The sequence below is a fragment of the Pristiophorus japonicus genome, chromosome 10, assembly GCF_044704955.1.
Source record: "Pristiophorus japonicus isolate sPriJap1 chromosome 10, sPriJap1.hap1, whole genome shotgun sequence".
NCBI lineage: Eukaryota > Metazoa > Chordata > Chondrichthyes > Pristiophoridae > Pristiophorus > Pristiophorus japonicus.
The window spans coordinates 46,795,053-46,816,912 of record NC_091986.1 but is presented as its reverse complement, the minus strand read 5'-3'; the positions used below and the strand labels follow the sequence as shown (position 1 = coordinate 46,816,912).

At 44.6% G+C, this 21,860-nt stretch overlaps 1 protein-coding gene across 2 annotated transcripts in view; it reads right to left on the bottom strand.

The window, feature by feature from the left end:
* Positions 1 to 21,860, bottom strand: part of LOC139274727 (Golgi pH regulator) — a 122,219-nt gene that overhangs the window by 74,580 nt on the left and 25,779 nt on the right. For both annotated transcript variants that reach the window (XM_070891411.1, XM_070891412.1), the window contains 3 exons: positions 17,803 to 17,909; positions 16,601 to 16,702; positions 1,603 to 1,723 (listed from right to left, as the gene is read on the bottom strand). In XM_070891411.1, coding sequence (XP_070747512.1) covers positions 1,603 to 1,723; positions 16,601 to 16,702; positions 17,803 to 17,909 — 330 coding nt within the window. The remainder of the gene's footprint in view (positions 1 to 1,602; positions 1,724 to 16,600; positions 16,703 to 17,802; positions 17,910 to 21,860) is intronic.

Here is a 21,860-nt window from a genome sequence, read left to right as displayed (position 1 = left end):
TATACCTTTCTGGAGTTCAAGAGAGCTTTTTAGTCTCGGTGGCAGTTTGGGAGGTGGGCTCAGAGTCCCAGGGTGGTTCTGTCTTGGTGGGAGGTTGGGGGGTGGGCTCAGAGTCCCAGGGTGGGTCTGTCTCGGTGGAAGGTTGGGGGGTGGGCTCAGACTCCCAAGGTGGGTCTGTCTCGGTGGGAGGTTGGGGGGTGGGCTCAGACTCCCAGGGTGGGTCTGTCTCGGTGGAAGGTTGGGGGGTGGGCTCAGAGTCCCAGGGTGAGTCTGTCTCGGTGGGAAGTTGGGGGGTGGGCTCAGACTCCCAGGGTGGGTCTGTCTCGGTGGGAGGTTGGAGGTGGGCTCAGAGTCCCAGGGTGGTTCTGCCTCGGTGGGAGGTTGGGGGGTGGGCTCAGACTCCCAGGGTGGGTCTGTCTCGGTGGGAGGTTGGGGGTGGGCTCAGAGTCCCAGGGTGGTTCTGCCTCGGTGGGAGGTTGGCTCAAAGTCCCAGGGTGGTTCTGCCTCGGTGGGAGGTTGGGGATGGGCTCAGAGTCCCAGGGTGGGTCTGTCTCGGTGGGAGGTTGGGGATGGGCTCAGAGTCCCAGGGTGGTTCTGTTTCGGTGGGAGGTTGGGGGGTGGGCTCAGAGTCCCAGGGTGGTTCTGTCTCGGTGGGAAGTTGCGGGGTGGGCTCAGAGTCCCAGGGTGGGTCTGCCTCGGTGGGAGGTTGGGGATGGGCTCAGACTCCCAGTGGTTCTGTCTCGGTGGGAGGTTGGGGGGTGGGCTCAGAGTCCCAGGATAGGTCTGTCTCAGTGAGGGCCGCTTTGCTACCATCAGACACAGACGCTCATCAGCGTGATTGGCGACACTTGTCACTTAATTGAACGTTGTGCGAATTCGCTGATTCAGGTTAGGACGAACTCATAGGCACTGTACCTAGGGACGCAACACTATGAATGGTACAGTAGCATAGTGGTTATGTTACTGGACTAGTAATCCACAGGCTTAGATTAATCCGGAGACGCAAGTCCAAATCCCTTCATGGCAGTTGGGGAATTTAAATTCCGTTAATTAAATAAAAAGCTAGTATCAGTAATGGAGACCATGAAACTACCGGACTGTTGTCAAATCCCATCCAGTTCACTGCTGTCCTTTAGGGAAGGAAATCTACCATCCTTACCCGTGTCTATATATGGCTCCAGACCCACAGCAATGTGGTTGACCATTAACTGCCCTCTGAAATGTCCACCAGCAAGTTGTATCAAAAAAAACTGGTACGATGGACTGCAGCGGTGCAAGAAGACGGCTCACCACCACCTTCTCGAGGGCAATTAGGGATGGGCAATAAATGCTGGCCTTGCCAGGGATGCCCACATCCAGTGAATTAATTTAAAAAAGTAAACGTCAGCTAATGTGCTGAATGGTGGTGGAGAGGGGAGCATTTATTGTCAAACAATAAAGAATGCAGACAGTCTAAAATTAAAGGTGGAGCAATGGATGTCAAAATTAAGTGGTAATTTAAATGGGTACACTCAACAGATGATTCCTAAAGTAACAAGGGAGGGCGAGGGGGGTCTGAGGGTACAATGGGGCTTTACAATAAATAATCACCCACGATCTCACCTCAAAAAGTATGACATGTAGGTGTATGGACAATTCACCGCACCAAAGCCTGACAACAGTGCCATAAGCGTGACACCAATGACCCCAACTCTGCTGATCAATTGCTCAATTGATAGAATACCTGATGGAGAGACAGAAAACAAATTAGACACAAATGGATTCCCACGTTAAAGTTGCAAGATTTAAAAAATTTATACTGCGACATTACGAGAAATCTCAAAAGCTCACCTGTACAGATTTTACAAATAAGCAAAATAAAAAAAGCAAAATAGTGCGGACACTGGAAATCTGTAATATAAACTGAAAATGCTGGGAATACCCAGCAGGTCAGGCTGCATCTGTGGAGAGAGAAACAGAGTTAACGTTTCAGGTTGATGACATATCGTCAGAACTTCTGTGAAAGGTCATCAACCGGAAACGTTAACTCTGTTTTTCGCTCCACTGATGCTGCCTGACCTCCTGAGTACGCCCAGCATTTTCTGTTTTTATATTAGGTAAGCAAAATAAAACCCAGATTTAAAATGAATCCACTAGAAGACATCAGAATGGTTTTAAAAACATATGCTAATCATTCAAATTAGAAATTAAATGTCACAGTGCTTTAATATTACTATTGCTCGAACACTGTGATGTATGGAGAGAGGACAGACATTTAGCATTGGCTAATCTTATCTGCCAATCTCAGCTGTATTGCTGAGGGAAAGCAGCAGTGGATCAGACCTAGGAGCAAGGTCACGTGCCTGCTCCCTCAGCTGTATGCAAACCAAAGAGGGAGCAAATCATAGCTGTTGCTATGGCTCTCTGGAATCCCATAGCACAAGCAACCTCTGCCTATTACCCACCAACTTCAAGGAGAAGCAATTCGGAGAGTGCATTGAGTGTGTGAGACGGGGGAGGTTGTGGTTCTGGCTTTTAAGGGGGAAAAACCCAGTGGGTCTCACTTATTTTGGTATCATAACGTGACTCATTTGGATGTATGTCTCTCTCAAAAAAAATAAAGACTGCTCCAATTTGTTTCAATTGGCCTCCAATCTGTCTCTCGACCATGATTCTCAGTAACTTTCTTCCGGTGTTGACAGCTCTCTGCAAGAATATGCATGTAATTGTAAAATAACATATCACATCATAAATGCACCTCCTAACTGCAATACTCAATGTTTTTTTCCATTTGCTACACCAGCAGCTCTGTGGCTTGAATGAGATTTGTCAGTTAGTGGCTAGTTAGCAACAGTGGGCGGCGCCCGGTTGAGGTTGCTCAATCTCGTTTCTCTTATAGAAACATAGAAAATAGGAGCAGTAGTAGTCCATTCGGCCCTTTGAGTCTGCACCGCCATTCAATATGATCATGGCTGATCATCTATCTCAACACCATATTCCCGCTTTTTCCCTATAAACCTTTGATGCCTTTTGTGTCGAGAAATGTATCTATCTCCTTCTTAAATACATTCAGTGACTTGGCCTCCACAGCCTTCTGTGGCAGAGAATTCCACAGGTTCACCACCCTCTGAGTGAAAAAATTTCTCCTCATCTCGGTCCTAAATTTTCTACATCGTATCCTGAGACTGTGATCCTTGTTCTAGACTTCCCAGCAAGGGGAATCATCTTCCCCGCATCCAGTCTGTCCAACCCCGTCAGAATTTTATACGTTTCAATGAGATCCCCTCTCATTCTTCTAAACTCTAGTGGATACAGGCCTAGTTGACCCAATCTCTCCTCATACGACAGTCCTGCCATCCCAGGAATCAGTCTGGTGAACCTTTGCTGCACTCCCTCTATGGCAAGTCTATCCTTTCTTAGGTAAGGAGACCAAAACTGCACACAATACTCCAGGTGTGGTCTCACCAAGGCCCTGTATAACTGGAGTAAGACATCCTTGCTTCTGTACTCAAATCCTCTTGCATTGAAGGCCAAGATACCATTTGCCTTCCTAACTGCTTGCTGCACCTGCATGTTTGCTTTCAATGACTGGTGTACAAGGACACCCAGGTCCCTTTGTATATCGACATTTCACAAGCCATCACCATTTAAATAATACTTTGTCTTTATGTTTTTCCTACCAAAGTGGATAATTTCACATTTATCCACATTATACTGTATCTGCCATGTGCTTGCCCACTCACTTAACCTATCTAAATTGCCTTGCAGTGTCTTTGCATCCTCATCACAACCCCACCTAGTTTTGTGTCATCAGCAAACTTGGAAATATTATATTTGGTTCCCTTATCCAAATTATTTATATATATTGTGAATAGCTGGGACCCAAGCACTGATTCCTGTGGTACCCCACTAGTCACTGCCCGCCACCCCGAAAAATACCCGTTTATTCCTACCCTCTGTTTCCTGTCAGTTAACCAATTTTCAATCCAGGCCAGTACATTACCCCCAATCCTATGTGCTTTCATTTTGCACACTAACCTCTTATGTGGGACTTTATCAAAGGCCTTCTGAAAATCCAAATACACCACATCCACTGGTTCTTCCTTATCTTTTCTATCAGTTACATCCTCAAAAAACTCCAGTAGGTTTGTCAAACATGATTTTCCTTTCATAAATCCATGTCGACTTTGTCTAATCCTGTTGATATTATCCAAGTGTGCCATTATCACATCCTTTATCATAGACTCTAGTATTTTCCCTACTACTGATGTTAGGCTAACCGGTCTGTAGTTCCCTGTTTTCTCTCTCCCTCCTTTTTTAAATAGTGGGGTTACATTTGCCACCCTCCAATCTGCAGGAACTGTTCCATGATCTATAGAATTTTGGAAAATGACAACCAATGCACCCACTATTTCCATGGCTACCTCTTCTAGTACTCTGGGATGCAGATCATCAGGCCCTGGGGATTTATCGGCCTTCAGTCCCATTAGTTTCTCCAGCACTGTGGAAGTACAGGCCATAAGGTCATTGGTCTGGGCAAATAAAGCAGAGCCAATTTCCCCCAACACAAAGACTGAATATGCACTGTCAATTTCAGCAGGAAAGAAACTAATTACCTTAGACTTACTGGCGCCAACTTGACGAGTTAGGACAGGAATATTGCATGAAAAGGAGGGTATAAAGATAGACCGGTTCGGACAGTCCATAGCGAGGACCTAGGAGTAATACTCGACAGAAGTAGGCACCAGGGAAGAGACCCTTGACAGAACAGTGTTGATCATCCAGGGACCAATTGGGTAACTATAAAGTATAAGTGGTGAGTCTTGTACTTCTTCTGTATTAAACGAAAATTAACGGTACCGCCATTGTCTAGTGTGTCATTTGGTATTTAATTCAAGAACCATTGCAGACAACTTCTAGTCACATGACTAGCGAAATTGCCGTTCGAGCATCAGTGGTGACCCAGATGGGACGATTCTGAATTAAAACTATAGGAAAGACAAAGGGGAAATGGCAGGAAAAGATGGAATCTCCCAGTCGTGGGAAGAGCAGTTTAACCAGTTCAGGGATGGCATGAAACAAGGAGCTCACCCGGATTTCCCGGAGGGGACTCATTCTGCGACAAAACTAAAAAGGAAAAGGAGGGAGTCTAAATGTGTCTTACTGGCAGCATGTTATGCAGAAGTACTTAAGCAGAGAGACCTCAACAAAACGTTATAAAACCAATGTGAGCACAAAAAATCAGGACGTCAGACAGACGTAGGAAAATTGACAGACGAAGTTAAGGAATTGAGGCTCAAATTGGTGGAGCAAGCCAATCAAATTGAGACTCTCCAAAACGATTAAAAAACTCCATACGTTGCATCTGGCCTCTAGTATGACTATGGCAGGTAATAGCAAGCAAAATGAGAAGAAAATGAGGCAAAAGTGCACAGAGGCTCAAGACCAAGTAGCTAATTTGGAAAATAAACGTCACGAATTAGCAGCCGGCCTTAGATTCCTTCAAGCGGCTCACATAACCGATAGGGAAAACAGAGCAGACCATACTCAGTGCAAGAAAACTATCAAAGAATTAGAAAGCCAGTTGATCATGCAAAAGGGTGTTATGCATGCTTTTGGGGAAGACGGCCCCCAAGTGCTCCGACAAAATAAGGAGAACAGGGAGGGACATGTAAATGTGACCCCTGTGGCGGTGATTGTAGCTCAGGTACGGACCGCTGGGAGTATCGTCCACCTCCACAGGAACACCGTGTCGCCTATGCAGGAAGATTGTGGGTTGCATTTAAAACCGTCTTTGGGGCAGGTTTAGATAGAACAACTTTTACAGACGCCCTAAGTTCACAGTGGTGGAAAACCTTATGTTCCCACGCCAATGCTCATGGTAAAGCATCGGTAAAACATTTTGAAGCCTCCGATGAGACCCACACAAAAGCATGGATCATTAGGCACATGACTAAGGAACTTAAGGATAGTATTAAAGCCAAGGAAGAGGCATATAAATTGGCTAGAAAAAGCAACAAACCTGAGGACTGGGAGAAATTTAGAATTCAACAGAGGAGGACTAAGGGTTTAATTAAGAGGGGGAAAATAGAGTACAAGAGGAAGCTTGCAGAGAATATAAAAACTGACTGCAAAAGCTTCTATAAATATGCGAAGAGAAAAAGATTAGTAAAGACAAAAGTAGGTCCCTTGCAGTCGGATTCAGGTGAAATTATAATGGGGAACAAAGAAATCGCAGACCAATTGAACCAATACTTCGGTTCTGTCTTCACGAAGGAAGATACAAATAACCTTCCGAAGGTACTAGGGGACAGTGGGTCTAGTGAGAAGGAGGAACTGAAGGATATCCTTATTAGGTGGGAAATTGTGTTAGGGAAATTGATGGGATTGAAAGCCGATAGATCCCAGGGGCCTGATAGTCTGCATCCCAGAGTGCTCAAGGAAGTGGCCTAGAAATAGTGGATGCATTGGTGATCATTTTCCAACAGTCTATCGACTCTGGATCAGTTCCCATGGACTGGAGGGTAGCTAATGTAACACCACTTTTTAAAAAAGGAGGGAGAGAAAAAACGGGTAATTATAGACCGGTTAGCTTGACATCAGTAGTGGGGAAAATGTTGGAATCGATCATGAAGGACGAAACAGCAGCGCATTTGGAAAGCGGTGACAGGATCGGACCAAGTCAGCATGGATTTATGAAAGGGAAATCATGCTTGACGAATCTTCTATAATTTTTTGAGGATGTAACTAGCAGAGTGGACAAGGGAGAACCAGTGGATGTGGTGTATTTGGACTTTCAAAATGCTTTTGACAAGGTCCCGCACGAGAGATTGTTGTGCAAAATCAAAGCACATGGTATTGGGGGTAATATACTGACGTGGATAGGGAACTGGGTGGCAGACAGGAAGCAGAGAGTCGGGATAAACGGGTCCTTTTCAGAATGGCAGGCAGTGACTAGTGGAGTGCCGCAGGGCTCAGTGCTGCGACCCCAGCTCTTTACAATATATATTAATGATTTAGATGAAGGAATTGATTGTAGTATCTCCAAGTTTGCAGATGACACTAAACTGGGTGGCGGTGTGAGCTGTGAGGAGGACACTAAGAGGCTGCAGGGTGACTTGGACAGGTTAGGTGAGTGGGCAAATGCATGGCAGATGCAGTATAATGTGGATAAATGTGAGGTTATCCATTTTGGGGGCAAAAACATGAAGGCAGAATATTATCTGAATGGCGGCAGACTAGGAAAAGGGGAGGTGCAACGAGACCTGGGTGTCATGGTTCATCAGTCACTGAAAGTGGGCACGCAGGTACAGCAGGCGGTAAAGAAGGCAAATGGTATGTTGGCCTTCATAGCTAGGGGATTTGAATATAGAAGCAGGGAGGTCTTACTGCAGTTGTACAGGGCCTTAGTGAGGCCTCACCTGGAATAGTGTATTCAGTTTTGGTCTCCTAGTCTGAGGAAGGACGTTCTTGCTATTGAGTGAGTGCAGCGAAGGTTCGCCACACTGATTCCAGGGATGGCTGGGCTGTCATATGAGGAGAGACTGGATCAACTGGGCCTTTATTCACTGGTGTTTAGAAGGATGAGAGGAGATCTCATAGGAACATATAAGATTCTGACAGGACTGGACAGGTTAGATGCAGGAAGAATGTTCCCGATGTTGAGGAAGTCCAGAACTAGGGGACATAGTCTTAGGATAAGGGGTAGGCTAATTAGGACTGAGATGAGGGGAAACTTCTTCACTCAGAGAGTTGTTAACCTGTGGAATTCCCTGCCGCAGAGAGTTGTTGATGCCAGTTCACTGGATATATTCAAGAGGGAGTTAGATATGGCTCTTACGGTTAAGGGGATCAACGGGTATGGAGAGAAAGCAGGAAATGGGTACTGAAGGAATGATCAGCCATGATCTTATTGAATGGCGGTGCAGGCTCGAAGGGCCGAATGACCTACTCCTGCACCTATTTTTCTATGTACCAGGAAAACCCCAAACCCACAATCCAAAAGGGATGAGTGCATGCATATCAGACAGCCCCCAGATATGGGCACGGGTGGAGGAAAGCTGGACTAAAAACCTCTGATGTTTCAGTGTGAATGGTAAAGTTAAAAGCATGTGGATGGTTTTTAACTTGTCTTTAAGTGTGTGTGTCTGTATAGTTTTTTTCAACTGGCACTGGTTCGTTTGAAATTAGTTTAAATTAATTTGGAGTTATTGAGGTTAATTAACCTTTGAAAACCAAACTTTCATTATGGCCATGGTGGAATTTTGGTTGGTTTAAATTGTGTGAAAAACCTCTAGTTCCGGACATGAGACAATCACATATATTTGATATTTTAAAATAAAAATTTTCAGACCAATTCAAGAATGTGGACCAATGGAGAAAAGGGTGTGTACTGCTATTATGCATGAAAGAGAGAACGATTGTAATGTGTAAGCTATTTGTATGTGTGGTACCACGCATGTTTGTCGAACTGATAAAATGCGGAGAAAAAAAAGGTAACACTCTTTACAAGCAGAAAGCAACACCTTGTCAAGAGTCAAATAACGCGGGGTCAATCCCAAGAGCGTTATAACTGTGGGAATTTGGGACACTGGAGCAGGGATTGTAGGCTCCCAAAAGGAGGGAAGCCAGGTTAAGAGGGTGCTGAGACAAAACAGAGCCACAGGATGGCAGCCGATGACCCAGTACAAATTTTAGTGGCCGCATTACAGCAGGTTGCGGGACAGGGGAGTATCTAGTACCTGCCTCAGTAGTAAACACCAATTCACACACGACGAAATGAGTGACCAGAAAGTCTTACTTAGTGGCTTTACTGGCCATTGCCTAATGGCAACGTTCACTAAGCCATTAGAGATAGGATTGGGACACTATTTCTTTCAACATTCATGCCTATCCACTTCACCTGTCATGGGAGAGATAGATATTATAGGAATTGATTTTATGAGAATTTATAATTTAGCCTATGACCCGGCCAATAGACGTATATGGAAAATGTCAGACTTAATGCAGCAATTCAAGGTACCCACCGGAATGTATGATGTCATGAGAGTTGTCTAAGCCTTCATAGGATTAGATTTGAACGAGATCCAGGAAACTTCCCTGTCCTCAGAGAAATACGTCAAACTTGATCAAGTATTTGGTGTGTTGCATGAAAACTTTCACTTTTAACCCTTCAGAGATGACCCCCTCCCCCGAACTACAAGATCAATGGGCATCAGGGAATAGATAGGACCACGGCCAAATTGAAGGAGCTATGCTGGTGGCCTGGAATACAGCAAGAAATGGAAGGGTACGTCAAAACTGTCTGATATGTGCCCAGAACAATCTGACACAGAACAAAACCCAGGCAGAATTAGAACATACTAGACAGGGCAAGGGCCCTTGGACTCAACTTCAGATAGACTATGTAAGACCTTTACCCACCTGTCCCGGTGGTAAGAAATACATCCTAGTAGTGGTGGACATATTCTCCAAATGGATTGAAGCATTTCCAACTAACAATAACTCGGCCGCCACAACCGCAAAAATACTTATGGAAGAAGTGTTCTCCAGATGGGGATTACCAGAGGGATTGATTCTGACCAGGGAACACATTTCACGGGACAAGTTATGCAGCAGGTCATGGGCAGGGGTAAAACAGAAATGCCATTATCACCTACACCCGGAATCAAGCGGAGTGGTAAAGCGCATGAATCGGACATTAAAAACAATGTTACGAAAATTAGTACAGCAGAACCACACGTCCTGGAACAAGGTCCTCCCTTAAGTATTAATGGCCATCCGAAACACAGTGGTAGTCTCTACAGGCTATTCATCCCACGAGCTAATGACTGGAAGAGTCATGAGAGGTGTCCATGCCTTCATGGGATTAGATTTGAACGAGATCCAGAAAACTTCCCTGTCCTCAGAGAAATACATGTCAAACTTGATCAAGTATTTGGAAGCTGCGAGAATGGCTGCCGCAGTGAAATTGGGAAACAAACATGAAAAAAGTAAGGCCTACTTTGACGGGAAGGTACACCCATGGGAACTAAAAATTGGAGACCAAGTAATGATAAAAATCCAGAAGGAAGGAACTTTCCTTGCCCCTAAATATACCAGACCATGTAGTATAATGAAAAAGGCTAGCGCCTCAGTGTTCAAGGTCATGGATGGCCAAGGGAAGTATAAGTGGCACCACCTTAACCAGCTAAAACCCTTTGGGAAAATGAACAGCCACATGTACCACGTCACGTTAGATTCAGAAGAGACAGGGCTCGCCCCATCCGACCCAGCAGCTAACCTGATCCCAGCTCAAGGTATAATACCAGTCTTGCCGCCTATCCAAAATTTAGAGGCCGCAAGTAGTTCAGTGGAAGTCACCAAAGAAGAAGGTAATGACTCATAAGATGACCAGGTACCCGCCCCAGGGATACCTGATGAAGCCTGTGCCCCCCACGATGAGACGGCACCAAGTCCAACAGATGGTTTGTCACGGAGTTTCGAAACTATGAGTCTAACACCTCGAGTTACACCCCCCTCCACTCCCCACCCCCCCCCCCCCCCGGCCAGGAGAAGGAAGCGAGGACGACGGTTCCCAGAGAGAGAAAGGAACACAGTCGCATGGACTAGAAACCATCCAATACTTTTGCCTGGCTCTACCCCGGGTTCGAGGAGATTGAGAAGGTCTACTCCGTAAGGAGAGCAACTGATATTGTGTTTTATTATCCTACAGGGTGGAATCAGAACATTTGTGTGTTTGTTTGTTACTGTAATTTGATGACAATGTACAGTATGAGTTGATACCTGTTGTACTTAACATAAGTAATATTCAGTTGCACAACTGGTGCCCGGACAATTTAAAGAAATTGTATCAGGACCTGACTTCACTACTGTTGAGACAAGAAATAGGACCGAATAAGATGGAAAGTAAGAGTCGGCAGAAAAAAAGCATTGCAAATGACATAGGTACAGCGTACGGGGCAGGAATGGCCTCAGTCAATCCCTTAGATATTACTAATTTGAACGCTAAGATAAAGGGATTGACCGGACAAATAAAGCAGGTTTTAAATAATAATCAGAGACAGGTAACGGAGGCAGGAAAAAATGACGGTAAGCTGGAGAAAAGAGTGGTCACCATATTGAAAAGTCATGCTCAGCCTATCAACCAATTAATCAATGTTTTCAAGAAAGCAGAGAACCAAACTCAGGCGTAAGTTATGGAAACTGGATGATAGAATAATTACGGGAAAACCTGCAGGAAACCAAAAAGGGATCCCACCTGGATCAATAATACCCAAATTCAGAGTCTGACCTCGATCCTCCAGATGGATGCCAGCTGCGAAAACACTGCACAGTATGGTTTCAAGACCAGCACTGCCAAGAACTGCACTCTGACCATGTTGAATGTGAAGGCCCAAACATTCGTCAGGAGTGCCTATTTGGGAAATGGGACTTATTGTTTCACCGCCACCAAAAGGACCTACCATTACGGAACACAAATTTGCCCGCTACCCAAACCAAGCTTCTGCACTAACCCGTTGATACCTATGAGAATTGGAAATGAAGAAATTATTAATATCGAAAGAAGAGGACAAGTACAAAGAGGACCCCATAATCGAAGCTGAAGCCCTACTGTGATCAAATCATTATATATGTGGTGATTGATCAAAGGGAGGAATGTGGAAGTACAGGCCATAAGGTCACTGGTCTGGGCAGACAAAGCAGAGCCAATTTCCCCCAACACAAAGACCGAGTATGCACTGTCAATTTCAGCAGGGAAAGAAGCTAATTACCTTAGACTTACTAACCTAATCACCTCAGACTTACTGGCACCAACTCGATGAGTTAGGACAGGAATATTGCATGAAAAGGAGGGTATAAAGATAGACCGGTTCGGACAGTCCATAGCGAGGACCTAGGAGCAACACTCGGCAGAAGTAGGCACCAGGGAAGAGACCCTTGACGGAATGGACTGATCATCCAGGGACCTATTGGGTAACTATAAAGTATAAGTGGTGAGTCTTGTACTTCTTCTGTATTAAACAAACATTAACGGTACCGCCATTGTCTAGTGTGTCATTTGGTATTTAACTCAAGACCCGTCACAGACAACTACTAGTCACATGACTAGTAAAATTGCCGTTCGAGCAACAAGCACTATTTTCTTACTAATAATCATTTCCTTTTGGTTCCTCTTGCTCACTAGACCTTTGGTTCCCCAGCATTTCTGTGACATTATTTATGTCCTCTTCCATGAAGACCAAACCAAAGTATTTATTTAATTGTTCTCTATTTCCTGTTCCCCATTATAAATTCTCCCGTTTCTGTCTGTAAACGACCTACATTTGTCTTCACTAATCTTTTTCTTTTTACGTACTTGTAGAAACTTTTACAGTCGGTTTTGATGTTCCTTGCAAGTTTACGCTCATACTCTATTTTTCCCCTCAATCAATCTTTTGACCTTTTTTGCTGAATTCTAAACTGCTCCCAATCCTCAGGCTTGCTACTTTTTCTGGCAACTTTGTACAACTCCTCTTTCCTCTTTGAATCTAATACTATCCTTCATTTCTTTTGTTAGCCATGGTTGGGCCACTTTTTCTTTTGTGTTTTTATGCCAGAAAGGAACGTATAACTGTTGCAATTCATGCATTCATTCCTTAAATGTTAGCCATTGCCTATCCACCGTCATGCCTTTTAATGAATCTTCCCAATCTATCATAGCCAATTCATTCCTCATACCTTCGTGGTTACCTTTGTTTAGATTTAGGACCCTAGTTTCGGATTGGACGACTTCACTTTCCATCTTAATAAAGAATTCAATCACGTTATGGTCACTCTTCCCTAAAGGACCCTGCACAACAAGACCGTTAATTAACCCCTTCTGATTACACAATACCCAATCTAGGATAGCCTGTTCCAAGTAGGCTCCTCAACATACTGGTCTAAAAAACCATCTCGTAAACACTCCAGGAATTCATCTTCCACAGTATTATTAATAATTTGGTTTGGCCAGTCTATATGTAGATTAAAGTCACCTATGATTACTGTAGTACCCTTGTTACATGCATCTCTAATTTCATGTTTGACGCTGTCCCCTACATTACCACTACTGTTTAGAGGCCTATAGACAACTCCCATCAATGTTTTCTGCTCCTTGGTGCTCCTTAGCTCCACCCAGACTGATTCTACATCTTGATTTTCTGAGCCAATATTCTTTCTCACTATTGCTCTGATTTCATCCTTTACTAACAATGCCACACCACTCCCTTTTCCTTTTTGCCCATCCTTCCTAAATATCAAATATCCTTGGATATTCAGTTCCCAAATCTGGTCACCCTGGAACCATGTCTCCGTAATTGCAACTATATCGTATCCGTTTACATCTATTTGCGCTGTTAATTCGTCTACCTTATTACGAATGCTTCGTGCATTCAGATACAATGCTTATATATTTGCCTTTTTAACATTATTAGACATCTTAACATTATTTTGTACTAAAGCCCTATTTGTCTTATCGCTATTTTTTCTTACCTGGATCCTATTTGTTAGTGCACTCTTTTGTTTGTATGCTCTGTCCCTTCCTGACATAATCTGGTTATCCTTACCACAATCACTTTCCTGCATTGCTTCCTTTTTTCTTTTCTCTTTAGCATTATAGAATCATAGAATTGTTACAGCACGGAAGGTGGCCATTCGGTCCGTCGAGCCCGTGCCAGCTCTCTGCAAGAGCCCCTCAGCTAGTCCCACTCCCACTGCAGCCCTGCAATTTTTTTTCTTTCAGGTACTTATCCAACTCCCTTTTGAAAGCCATGATTGAATCTGCCTTCACCACCCTTTCAGGCAGTGGGAGGAAAGTTTCTTTACACTATAGTCTGCCCGGATTTTGGACCCAGGTCCCAAAGATTCAAGCCCACATCCCATCCAATTTTCCCGCCAGTAGATTTACAAAAAGCTAAGAAATCACAAGATTTCGAGGGGCATTTTCACGTTAATTCCGGGTGTGGTACTGAAGTGGTTACAGTCCTGGGCTAGCAATGCAGGGGTTCAAATCCCACCATCTCTAGTTGTGAAGTTCAAATTCAATAAATCTGGTAAATGAATGACTGGTTAGAACCAGAGAAATGACTGTGAAAGCTGCTAGATTGCAGTAAAAACCCAACTGCTTAGAAATCAAAGAATTTCACAGCATAAAAGCAGGTCATTTGGCCCATCGTGTCAGAGCCAGCTCTTTGAAAGAGCTTTCCAATTAGTTCCACTCCGCAGCTTTTTTCCCATAATCCTGCAAATTAGTGCTCTTCAAGTAAAGAAAGAACTTGCATTTATATAGTGCCTTTTACGACCTCAGGACATCCCAAAGCACTTACAGCCAATGAAGCATGTTTCTGAAGTGTAGTCACTGTTGTAATGTTGGAAACCCAGCAGCCAATTTGTGTACAGCAAGCTCCTACAAACAGCAATGTGATGACCAGATAATTTGTTTTTTTTAAAGTGAGGTTGATTGTAAGGTTGCTAATCTTCAGAAAAATGCAAACCATGAACTAAAAATTGATTGATACAGCTTTGGAATTAAACTGGATAATTAAGGATGCTGTTATTCTGTGGTCAGGAACCAAAACTGACTTCATGTATAACAACAATGGAGTTGTTACGTGAGGCCCTGAACTTGATTGACCAGGGTGGGGAAACAGCCACTGGAGACATCGAGTCTGTAATAAGACCAGACAACAAAGGACCCTCACGAAATGCAAATTTGTGGATAACAGCATTCGGCATAAGGAAATATCTTTTACATTGTCGACTCCGTGTGAAAATTAGTAGCCATTCAAACTCATCACCAACCAGTTAATCAGATCGATAACTGAATTTCGTCCCAGCGGGAAACTTATTCAAAACCTGGATATAAATATACGGACACAGACACACAAGTGGGTTAAGCAGAAGCAGGAGGAAGAATACAGGAACAAACAGCAAGCAGGCAACAGAGGAAGAACACAGAAGCAGGAAGAAGAGACAGAAGGACACGAAAGGAACAGGCACTGCAGAGAACAGACAGAAGAACCAACCGGTCACAGAACCAATGACCACGAACCTACAATAGCTATTGCCAGGAATGGTGATTGTATGTCTAAAGTCAAATTTCTCTGAGCCGTCTAGTTCTGTAGGTTTAGTCGGTTTTTGTTGTGTAATAAAACGGATACTGGGTTAAGCCTAAAATTTTGTGCCACGTGTTGTCCTTTCCCACTATAAGTTCCGAGGTCTAAGAATCAGAGTAGAGTGAACAAAACAAACACCCTACATGGTTAATGGATAAATATTGGCCAGGACACCGGGGAGAACTCCCCTGCTCTTCTTTGAAATAGCGTCAGTGGGATCTTTTACATCCACCTTGGTTTAACATCTCATTCGAAAAACGGCACCTCCGACAGTGGTACACTCCTCAGTACTGCACTGGAAGTGTCAATCCAGACATAAGTACATGTCCATTTGTCTTTTGAAAGTTCCTATGGAATCTAATTGCATCACCCTTTCAGGCAGCACATTCTAGATCACAACAACCCTGAGTGTGGAAAAAAAAAGTCTCATTTCCCCTCTAGTTCTTTTGCCAATTATTTTAAATCTATGACCTCTGGTTACTGACCCACTTGGTTCACTAACTTCCTTCAGGGAAGGGAACCTGCCATCCTCTAACCAGTCCGGGCTACAAGTGACTCCAGTCCCATTCTACGTGCTTGACTGTTAAACCTTTTGAAGAGGTCGAGTAAGCCATTCAGTTGTAACACAACTGCTTCAAGAAGAAAGCAGTGCCACCTTCACTGCCCAACAAATGCTGTCTTCATTGAATCATAGAAATTTACAGCACAGAAAGTGGCCATTCAGCCCCTTGTGCCTGTGCAGGCTCTCTGAAAGAGCAGTCATGCTTAGTCACCCCCCTGCTTTTTGTCTGTAACCCTGTCAGTTCCCCATCCTCAAGTACCTGTTCAACTCTGTTTTAAAATTATTTATGCAATCAGCTTCCACCACCTGTTCAAGTAAAGCGTTTCAGATCCTGACAACTCTCAGTGAAAACATTTCTCCTCATCTCCCCTCTAGGCCTTTTGCCAATGATTTTAAATTGATGACCTGTGGTTATTGGCCCACTCACCAGAGGGAATAGTTCTCTCTCTACTGTATCAAAACCTCTCATCAGGTTTGCCAGCATCTCTTAAAATAACCTGAAAAAAATGTTGTTAAATCACACATTTTCATACAATTTTCTTGAGCTATGAATGAGATTGAAGATTTAATTATGGTAAGAAAACTGACCGTAGCAGTTTTACAAGTCGCGGGTGTCCCGAGCAGGTTTGATATATAACCCATGGATTGCAAATTACTCTTTACTTGTGCAATGGCAGCCTGAACATTAATGACAAATCTAAATCCAGGTGTAGTGCTTATTATAATAGACTGAGCTTTATAATAGGGAGTCAATGGATGAGATTTAAATCAATTGGCCCCCTAGATTATTCAATACCCCAAAATGCAGTTCAGGTGTTTTTGTAAAAATGACACTTTCAATGGCAAGATAAACCTTGCATTGGTACATAATATGTGAAAATATATGCAGTATATCATCCTTCCCAGTAAGTTAGAATGGACTCACCATGTTTTGGGCTTAGGATAGGAAAAGGATCCCCAAGTTTCCAGAAAAAGTACATGAACGTCAGCCAGACGACACAGGCAAATAGGAATCTCTTTCGCTGCACTAAAGAAAATACACAGGTTGTCTCCATAGAATCATAGAACAATACAGCACAGAACGAAGCCATTCAGCCCCCCCATCAAGCCTGTGCCGGCTATTTGAAAGAGCTATCCAATTAGTCCCACTCCCTGCTCTTTTCCCCCATTGACCTACAAATTTTTCTCCTTCAAGTATTTATCCAATTCCCTTTTGAAAGTTACTATTGAATCTGCTTCCACCGCCTTTCAGGCAGCGCATTCCAGATCACGACAACTCATCTCCCCTCTGGTTATTTTGCCAATTACCTTAAATCTGTGTCCTCTGTTTACCGACCCTCCTGCCAATGTAGAAAGGGAAACAGTTTCTCCTTATTTACTCGATCAAAATCCCTCATGATTTTGAACACCTCTATTAAATTGCCCCTTAACCTTCTCTGCTCCAAGGAGAACCCCAGCTTCTCCAGTCTCTCCATGTAGCTGTCAATAGGGTCTACAAACATGGCCCTAGTGATCACCATTCTATTGTAGATTCTGATTTGATAACGTGACATCTCCATTAGTAATTTCAACGAAATGGTCCTGAAACCGTCGCTCCATAGTAGAAGATACTAGCAAGAATCTTTTAAAATAGCCCAACGCAAGTAAGATCATGATTTTATTGAAAGATAAATACCATGCCTTGTTTGATTTTGATAGGGGATGGTTATAAATTTGATTCTATGGACAATTCAACTAAATGACCATCATATAAAACTAACAAAACACAATTTCTAGATGTAATTTATTATCACACACAACACAGGACAACCATCAACTGTTGGCTAGTAGACAAGAATGAGTAGAAAAAGAACATGTAAAATAGAAAGTTACCATCCCAAATGTCCAGGGCTCATGGCAGATCCAAATGGACAAGTGATTGGAATATTAATTTTTTATTCAGGATTTGACTGTTTCAATAACAGTCTCATCAGGAGGAGACACTTTGGCATCTTTACTGATCAGAAATTATGACAGCATCTTCTGAAACAAAATTATAGCTCAACTCACTTCAGAACTTACAAATTAAATACTTTTTAATACATTGTAGTATTATCTTAGGTGCAAGATATGGTTGCAAATACTTACACAGTCGAATGTTGCTGACCACAAAATAGCCAATGTAGAAAGGGACGATGAAAATAAGCGCCACAAGCGTAACGTATAGATTCAACTTCCAGTGGAAATATCTGGAGCTGGAACAGTACAAAAATAAGATGCCATTAAAATTCCTGTACTGCCAAAACGCTGGCCGTAAGCAGACTTATTCGTGATTGTTAAGTATCACACTGCTTATGCTCTTGGGTTTTTACGCTAAATATCCACCTCAGTTTATGCATAAATAACCAACCCCAGAAGTGAATTTGGATTCCTTATTCACCAGATGTGTCTCTATCTGTCCAATATGACCAGATTGTGCCTTTATATCCCAACATGACCCAGATTGTGCCTTTATATCCCAATATGACAGATTCTGCCTTTATATCCCAATATGACCCAGATTGTGCCTTTATGTCCCAATATGACCCAGATTGTGCATTCATATCCCAATATGACCCACAGTGTGTCTTTATAGATAAGTGAAGAGAAAGAAGATTAGTAAACACTAATGCAGGTTCCTTGCAGTCAGAATCAGGTGAATTTATAATGGGGAACAAGGAAATGGCAGACCAATTGAACAAATACTTCAGTTCTGTCTTCACTAAGGAAGACACGAATAACTTCTCGAAAATACTAGGTGACCGAGGGTCTAGCAAGAAGGAGGAACTGAGGGAAATCCTTATTAGTAAGGAAATGGTGTTAGGGAAATTGATGGGATTGAAGGCCGATAAATCCCCAAGGCCTGATAGTCTGCATCCCAGAGTACTTAAGGAAGTGGCCCTAGAAATAGTAGATGCATTGGTGGTTATTTTCCAACATTCTATTGACTCTGGATCAGTTCCTATGGATTGGAGGGTAGCTAATGTAACACCACTTTTTAAAAAAGGGAGAGAGAAAACAGAGAATTATAGACCGGTTAGCCTGACATCGGTAGTGGGGAAAATGATGGAATCAATTATTAAAGATGTAATAGCAGCGCATTTGGAAAACAGTGACAGGATCGGTCCAAGTCAGCATGGATTTATGAAAGGGAAATCATACTTGACCAATCTTCGAGTTTTTTGAGGATGTAACTAGTACAGTGGATAAGGGAGCACCAGTGGATGTGGTGTATTTGGATTATCAAAAGGCTTTTGACAAGGTCCCACATAAGAGATTAGTGTGCAAAATTAAAGCACATGGTATTAGGGGTAATGTATTGACGTGGAGAGAGAACTGGTTGGCAGACAGGAAGCAAAGAGTGGGAATAAACGGGTCCTTTTCAGAATGGCAGGCAGTGACTAGTAGGGTATCGCAAGGTTCAGTGCTGGGACCCCAGCTATTTACAATATATATTAATATTTTAGACAAAGGAATTGAATGTAGTATCTCCAAGTCTGCAGATGACACTAAGCTTGGTGGCAGTGTGAGCTGTGAGGAGGATGCTAAGAGGCTGCAGGTTGACTTGGACGGGTTAGGTGAATGGGCAAATGCATGGCAGATGAAATATAATGTGGATAAGTGTGAGGTTATCCACTTTGGTGGCAAAAAACAGGAAGGCAGATTATTATCTGAATGGTGACAGATTAGTAAAAGGGGAGGTGCAACGAGACCTGGGTACATGGTACATCAGTCATTGAAAGTTGGCATGCAGGTACAGCAAGCAGTAAAGAAAGCAAATGGCAGGTTGGTCTTCATAGCGAGAGGATTTGAGTATAGGAGCAGGGAGGTCTTGCTGCAGTTGTACAGGGCCTTGGTGAGACCACACCTTGAATATTGTGTGCAGTTTTGGTCTCCTAATCTGCGGCAGGACATTCTTACTATTGAGGGAGTTCAGCGAAGGTTCACCAGACTAATTCCCAGGACTGACATATGAAGAAAGACTGGATCGACTAGCCTTATATTCACTGGAATTTAGAAGAATGAGAGGGGATCTCATAGAAGCATATAAAATTCTGACAGGATTGGATAGCTTAGATGCAGGAAGAATGTTTCCAATGTTGGGGAAGTCCAGAACCAGGGGTCACAGTCTAAGGATAAGGGGCAAGCCATCTAGAACCAAGACGAGGAGAAACTTTTTCACACAGAGAATTGTGAACCGATGGAATTCTCTACCACAGAAAGTTGTTGAGTCCAGTTCGTTGGATATATTCAAAAGGGAATTAGGGCTAAAGGGATCAGGGGATATGGAGAGAAGGCAGGATTGGGGTACTGAAGTGGCATGATCAGCCATGATCACATTGAATGGTGGTGCAAGCTCGAAGGGCTGAATGGCCTGCTCCTGCACCTATTTTCTATGTTTATATCTCAATATGACCCAGAGTGTGTCTTTATATCCCAATATGACCCAGAGTGTGTCTTTATATCCCAATATGACCCATAGTGTCTTTATATCTCAATATGACCCAGAGTGTGTCTTTATATCCCATTATAACCCACATTGTGCCTTTATATCCCAATATAACCCAGACTGTGCCCCAATGGAGCTGAAATCCTGGCTTCCCCGGGTCCATACGGAGTGTGTACGGACCCGGGAAGGCATTGCAAAAGCCGATTTTTCCAATCTGTCAAGCTCTTGCTTGACATATCCTTAGTATCCCCACAGCCAGGACATTCGCATGGGCAAGGTTGAAGTATTTTCCCATCTCTTGCCCAGCAAATGTCCTGAAAACTCTTGCGCCTGGTAAAGGCAGGCGCATAGCCTATTTTCACCAGCGTAAGAATTTTAAAACATACAAAAACATATGAAAATAAAATCTAAAAAACACATTTTAATGTTAAAAACACTGCCCACTAAGGTAAGTTTATTTTAAACATAGAAACTAAGGCCCCAAGTTTCCACACGATAAAAAACGGGTGCCCCTCTGAGCTGGGCGCCCGTTTTTCGTGCCGAAAAAAAAACCGCGCGATTCTGGAGCGCCCTGCAGCTCCATGTCTGCTTGGCGTGGCGCCCGGGGGGGGCGGAGCCTACCACTCGCGCCGATTTTGTAAGTGGGAGGGGGCGGGTATCATTTAAATTAGTTTTTTTCCTGCCGGCAACCCTGCGCGTGCACGTTGGAGCGTTCGCGCATGCGCAGTGTGAAGGAAACATTGGCACTCGGCCATTTTTGTAGTTCTTTATTGCTGTTTAATTTTTGAACATTTTTTAATGAAAGCACATTGCCATCAGCATATCAGCACTGAGGCTTCTTGCAGCAGTGAGAAGGCTGCAGGAAGCCTCAGAAAATTGAGGCAGCCGTTTCCCGACGGCCTCCCCCCCCTGCCGTTGGGAAACGGCTGCTAAACTTGTGAGGCTTCCTGCAGCCTTCTCACTGTCTCCTTCCCCCCCCCCGCCCGCCGTCTGGAACGGCTTCCTCCCCCACCGCTGCGTTCGGTCGGTCGGTCGGGCCCGCACTCCCTCCCTCCCCCCCACCCACCGTCGGGAATGGCTTCCTCCTCCCCCCCGCGGGAACGAATGGCTGCCTCCTCCCCCCCCACCGCGGGAACGAATGGCTTCCTCCTCCCCCCCACCGCGGGAACGAATGGCTGCCTCCTCCTGCCCCCCCCCCGCGGGAACGAACGGCTTCCTCCTCCCCCCCACCGCGGGAACGAATGGCTGCCTCCTCCTGCCCCCCCCCCCGCGGGAACGAATGGCTGCCTCCTCCCCCCCCCCCCGCGGGAACGAACGGCTTTCTCCTCCCCCCCCCCCCCCGCGGGAACGAACGGCTGCCTCCTCCCCCCCCCCCGCGGGAACGAACGGCTTTCTCCTCCCCCCCCCCCCCCGCGGGAACGAATGGCTGCCTCCTCCTGCCCCCCCCCCCGCGGGAACGAATGGCTGCCTCCTCCCCCCCCCCCGCGGGAACGAACGGCTTTCTCCTCCCCCCCCCCCCCCCGCGGGAACGAATGGCTGCCTCCTCCTGCCCCCCCCCCCGCGGGAACGAACGGCTGCCTCCTCCCCCCCCCACCGCGGGAACGAACGGCTGCCTCCTCCCCCCCCCGCGGGAACGAACGGCTCCCCCCCCCCCCCCCCCGCGGGAACGAACGGCTTCCTCCTCCCCCTCCCCCCCCCCCGCGGGAACGAACGGCTT